We start from the raw sequence: 6,000 nt of genomic DNA, 5'->3' as shown, positions 1-6,000 counted from the left end.
TTATTACCCCCATTTTCCAGCTGAGAACACAGACGCTCAGCAAGGTTGCATCGCTCGGCAGTTACAGGGAAGAACTGAGCTCTGGGGGCTTGAGTGGTTCCGAATCCCGTAACACATTTGTATCGTGGGCAATGGAGCTGTATTGTCGAGCTCAAGACTCCAGCGTGCAAGTCAAAGGCGGAGGAGATTTTTAGGCAGGCACTCCGTTATCACAGCGAGCGCTGCTGGGAGGGGGGAAGGGGAGCTGAGCTTTAAAAAAAAATGGCAGAGACAAGACGTTCTGTGACGACGTCTGCTAAGCACTGTTCCCCTTCGGGACGTGTGCCCTTTACTTGGCCTTTGAAACTGCGTTCTGTGTCCCCAGAGCATAATAATGTAAATGAATATCAGATCTCTCCTCAGTAATTGAGAGCAGAGAGAAGGCCATGTTAAGTCAATTTAATTTGCTCTGATACAGTCCAAGCCCATCTCCGTGGAAGGGGCACTGGCTTTTTGATGGGCTGAGGGTGACTCTCAAAGTGACAGGACGTGCGGCTTGTTTGGGTCCAGGAGGCCTCTGGAAGGAGGGCTGGTGGCTGAGCCAGGTGTGGGCTGAGCACGACCACTTGACCACCTGAGCCTTGAGCCGCTGCGAGTTCTGAGTTTCAGTGACGCGGAGATTTATGGACGCTGGGGTGGGGGGCCCGCCACTGGGATGTGGGTTTGCATTGCATCTGAACCTGGAGGGAGGCTCTAACTCCCCCTCCGCTGCTTCCTGGCCTGCCTCATGGGGTTTGCATTTCAGTCAGGAGCTGTGAAGTGGAACACTCAGTGCCCTGGAGTCTGAAACATGCACTACGAGGCGCAGTCAGGGGCCAGCCTGGCCTCAGGGCAAAGAGCACTGGACTGGGAGTCAGGGTGGCTGGGTTGGTGGCAGACTCACTGGGTGACCTTGATCTTGAGGTCTTCCTTACTTGTCCAAGAGTGAGGTTGGAGTCTGTGAGTTCCACCCCCCCCCCCCTTTAGATGTACGATTCTAAGCTCTGCCTCAGTTTGCCCTCCGTAGAGGCAACCCCTTAGAAGACCCAGCTCCATCAGTGTGGCTCTGAGTTTACTCACAGAGAGGCCTGGAATACGTACCTAAGGAAAAGTGTCACCAACAAAAGTGTGGGGACTCTGGAGTTTCGAATCCCAGTTCTGCCTGGGTGATTCTGTACAAGTGCCTTAACCTATATGATTCTCAGTTTGTCAACCTATAGAATGGGAATAAATCATACTCACCACCTCTTGGGCTAACTGTGGGCACCAAATGACTGCCTGATAAACACATTCAATCAACTGGAGCTGTTATTAGCAACGAATGTCTCTTCCTACCTTTACTGCAGAGAAGTGCCAGGATCGGGACAGGAGGAGAAGGCAGAGGGAAGCACTGCTGCTCCCACAGTGTCGCTCTGGGATCTTTGTACTTGTCCCCTCCTCCCCCTGCTTGGGCCCCAGGTTCTCTTTACATATTTAATGCAAGAGTTGGACTTCACTAACGTCAAGGCCTCGTCTACGCTAGCCTGACCCTCCCCCCATCCACCTGGGCTCTCCCGTCACTGTGTGGACAGATGCCTCCATGGCTCCCCCAGCACCAGGTGAAAGGAGCGCTGGAAAGAGAACAGGACAAGGGTGGGAAAACTTTAAAAGCCCAGCGCCTCCTTCAGCACCCTCCCCCCCGCCCCCCACAGGACCCTCACGCTTTCTGATGGGTCTGTATTTTCAAAAGCAGAGAAACCGGTGGCACCTAGTGAGGGCTTCTGATAAGTTTTGCATTTACCAGCAACACATTATTTGCATAAATAGCGACACATTATTTCAGTGAAAACCTAAAAGCAGTAGCAGCAACCGGTTGCCTCCAGGCTGCCAGACCTGGGTGGACCACCTCGTTTCTTCCCCCCAGGAGGACAGGCCAGCCTGTCGCTGTTACCTGAGCTGGTTCCTACTTCTGTAGGTATTTCTTCATGATGCTCTCAACATCCTCCTCTTTCCTCCCTGTCCCCGGCTCTTTGATTTCGGGGGATGTTCTCTCACCACCGTCACCCTCCAGCCGTGGGATTCTCGGCCGACTCTTGATGCTGTCGGCGCTTTTGAAGGACACGATGGAGCTGGAGGAAGAGGATGAGTCGGAGAGGTGAGCGGGGTCCTCCTTGGACTCCGGGCTCCTTTTCAAAACGGTGGTGATGCCTGAGAGAAAGCCCCTGTCGGCCTCATCCGTCTCAAAGCGGACGCTTGAACGCTGTGAACTGTCTTGCCCATCTCTGGCTGCTCGGGCCAAGGACGTAGGCGTCTCGGGCTTCCGGATGGCCGGGAGGAAGTCATCGAAACCCACTTGGGGTTTGCGTTCATAGTTGAGGTTCGGGACCTTCCAGCTGAATGGGTCGCTGCCCAGGGGGTCCCCCATCAGGTGTGCAAACTGGCGGTTCTGGAAGACGAGCGGCTCCTTCCCGAGGTCTGGACAGCCCGCATCTTCCAGCGAGGACTCCAGACAGCGCCTCCGTGGGCGCAGCGTGGGCGACAAGAACGAGCGCCTAAGCGCTGCCGGGGAGCTCGGGGTCCTCCGCGAGCCGGGCCCCGATTCCAGGAGGGACTCGCAGGAACTGAAGCGGGTCTTCAGCTTCTCGGGCGGCGGGCTGGGGCCCCCCACGCTCTTCGAGGAGATGCACTTCAGGCTGGTGGACCGCAGCAGCCCGGCCGACGCGTCCAGGGGTGACTCGGCCCCGGCCCTCAGAGCCAGAGCGCCCTCGTCGCTGCCGGTCCTGGCCCTCCGCAGCGTGGACGCCCCGGTGGTCTGGTAGATGGGAAGGGTGGGCCAGTCCTCCAGGCCCAGCGGCGACCCCCGGCCCCTCTGTGCTCTCTTCCGCCGGAGCCCTTCCACGAACTCCGACAGGGCGGCCGACGGGCTGGGCAGCTTGTCCCTGGGCCGCGGGGACGCGTCTCCACTCCGGGAAGACGGGGAGGAGGACAGCGCGCCCGACCTCTCCGGGGGCTTTCTCTGGACGCCACACTCTTCGCCGTCCCCGAAGTGCCCGTACTTTCCTCGGCGGAGGGAGAACGGGGACGCGGCCTTGTCCCCCGAGGTCCTGCCGTGGGCGTCCCGGGCCCCGTTGCTGGCCTCCTCCTGGATCCTGCGCCAAGAAGAAACCCGCCGTCAGCGGACACCGTGCCATCTCCACAGTCAGCGCGACTGAGCCCCAGAGCGCGGGCACTAATACTATTTTTCTTTGGAAATGCTGACCCCACCTGCACCCTCCAACGAACCGTACGATTTAATGCGCAGGCTCAAGCCGTGTAAATGATTTCTCGTCGCTTTCTGAAATGCAATTTCTGTCTGTAATTAAACCTGACTAAGTACGCTTGAGTAGATTAAAATTGCACCTCTGACAGATGACTCAGATTTACGAGGCATCATCTCTGACATGATAGGACCTATCACCACACAGCCTGCTGTGAAATAGGTAATTTGCTTCTTGAAGACTCAGGGGCACCTACAGGAAGTTATTTATTTATTTAGGGCCAAGCCCGGAGGACAGCCCCACCAAGCAGAGCTTGCTAGAGCCAGTGACCCAAATATGCATCTGAATGAGATGCTCTGTGACACTCCTGATTGTTTCATGGGATGGCAGTGGGATTAAAAACAAACAAACAACAAAAAGAAAACGGTCCTTCAAAAGGGAAACATCTACATCAAATCAACTTGAAACCAAGAGGACAGAAGCTTTCTATTCTGGGACTGCCAGGCAGAGGCATCTTGCAGCAGCTAAGCCAAAACCACTCCGCCTCTGAAGAGTGGGAATCTCGCAGTGGGGCAAAATTATAGACTGTAAAACGAAAAGCAGGGCTTAAAGGAGAGAGACGGCAACCCGTCCACTGTTCTTTAAAAAATAAAATCTATTTGTCCTCCCTCTAAGACCAACGACCTCCTTCCCAGACAACAGCAAAGCTGTAATTTATAAAAAAGCAAGAAGGGGAGCCAAATGCCAGAGTTCGGGCGTGGCGGCCAGGGCCAGGGCTCGGCCTGAAGAAGGTGGGAGCGACGGTGATGCCGGCTCCCAGCCGTCAGCCCCTGCTTGCTGCTCTGTCACGACAGGAATGATTACAAGAGCCAGCCTCCTACACATAAAGGTTGGAATTCTGGCACAAGACTGAGGAAGGTGTCCTGCTCACCACAGTCTGATGATCACCATTTCCATCCCCGGACCATGTAGGATAGTTTAGAAGGAAAAGAGCTGACCACAGTGACCCAAAGGACTTTTCAGTCTCAGGAGGAGCCAAGCCCGTGGCCCCTGGAGGTGATGTCAGGAGTGGAGAGTACAGACAGGGTAGGGGGTTGGGATCTTTTTCAGGGACCTGGGTGGGGACCTAGGCACTGCCTTCCTGAGCTCCCACCATCCCATAAGCCTCTCTCTTCTGATGCTAGCAGGAGCCTCCCCTGACCCAGGACCATGGCGATGATACTCTGTGAAAAGGTTCCATGAGTGACAGGCACAGGCCTGGCTGCGCTCACCTGTCCCTCATGCCCTAGGTCAGCTAGGTGGAGAGGATCAGTGTCACAGTCTGGGGGTGGGGAGGAGACCACGAGATGGATCCCAAGGTAGGCGTGTAGACGCGCTGCCTCCATCACGCACTGTCCTCACTATCCTTAGTCTTCCAGGGGGCTCAGGCTCCCGACCCCCTCCCCAACCTCCTGTCTTGTTGAGTTAGCCCTTGGCTCACTCTGCTGCAGCCACACGGGTCTCCTGGGACAGGCCATGCTCTTCCAGCCTCCGGGGTTTGCATTTGCTGTTCCCTTCGTTGGATGCACTCCTTCCCCCTCCTCCTAGCCCAGGTCACCGTCCTGATCTCACAGGGAGATCAAGGGGAGGGAAGAAAAGCCCTGGGCCCCGCGCTGGGCACCTAGCTCCCCAAGTAATGGTTAACGGTTATGATGAATAATAATCGATAATGAATGGCTATTAATCATCAATAATTAGTCGTTAGGGCTCATTACAATTACTGCTAACAACCTCTGGGTCTCTGGAGCCTAACCCACCACCGGGCTCCACGAAAGCCTCATGTGAAGTCCCAAGAGGAGTGGGCAGGAGAATGAACAGGCAGGTGACCCTGCGTCCCATCACTCCCGGCAAAGGCTGGCCCCCATGTGCTCAAACAAAAGCCTCGAAATTTGCCCAGAGCAGCTGCTCCCTTCCTATTTCTTGCCTGTCACCTTCCATCTCCGTCACAGCTGGACGCAGGCCGGGAAGGGAGCTGGAGAGCTCCTGTGTGATTACCGGAAAGGGTGTTTGTCAACATCATCACTTTAGAATCGCTCCCCTAACACATGGCAAGATGGCATTCACATGCCTTTCTTTCTTTCTCTTCTTCATCTTTTTTTTTTTTTTTTTAATAAACAGCTTGGAGCTGCCAGGGGCACTGGGCTGCTGCAGAGCTGACAAAAGTCATTTCCGTCCTGTCTTGGCCCTGAAAGGAGGCGGACGTGATGAATGTGTCTTGGGCACTCGGTCTCCTCCATCATCTGTCACGTGGGGATGGCAGCACCCAGGGCTCCTGTTGCTGGGCCTCCTGGGACTCTGCCATCCCACTCACCCCAGCTCCCCTCTGGCTGCAGAGGCCGAGACAGGGAGGGAAGAGAAGCTACAGGAGGAGAGGGTGGAGGGGGGTGGAGGAGAGGAAGCAGGGGAAAAGGGCAGAAGGAGAGGAGTGGGGGGAACCCCAGCTCTCCAGCCTGTGCTGTCGAGAACCTGCTGAGTCCCTGCCGAGTCTCATCTCTACACCCTGACTCGGCACTGTGCCCAGCACACAGTACGTGCTCCGTAAGTGTTGTCGAACTGAGTCAAGTCTACCTTGGAAATCAAGTCTCCGAGGAAGAGAAAGTAGGTAGGATGAGGAAAGTGGAGGAGGAGCAAAAAGCAGCGGCGAGAAGTAGAAGCAGGACCAACAAGAGAGAAGGTGAAGTGAGAACGGATGGGGAGATGGAGAGGA

The 6,000-nt window shown here is 55.8% G+C and overlaps 1 protein-coding gene across 2 annotated transcripts in view; it reads right to left on the bottom strand.

The window, feature by feature from the left end:
* Positions 1 to 1,960: 1,960 nt before the first annotated feature.
* Positions 1,961 to 6,000, bottom strand: part of MYO18B (myosin XVIIIB) — a gene marked incomplete at both ends in the record, with an annotated part of 226,000 nt that continues 221,960 nt past the window's right edge. For both annotated transcript variants that reach the window (XM_079717540.1, XM_079717539.1), the window contains one exon: positions 1,961 to 3,146. In XM_079717540.1, coding sequence (XP_079573666.1) covers positions 1,961 to 3,146 — 1,186 coding nt within the window. The remainder of the gene's footprint in view (positions 3,147 to 6,000) is intronic.

This window comes from Hyperoodon ampullatus, assembly GCF_949752795.1.
Source record: "Hyperoodon ampullatus genome assembly, chromosome: 13".
Taxonomy (NCBI): domain Eukaryota; kingdom Metazoa; phylum Chordata; class Mammalia; order Artiodactyla; family Ziphiidae; genus Hyperoodon; species Hyperoodon ampullatus.
Note: the sequence above shows the minus strand (reverse complement) of the source record. Positions and strands in the feature narration are given on the sequence as shown.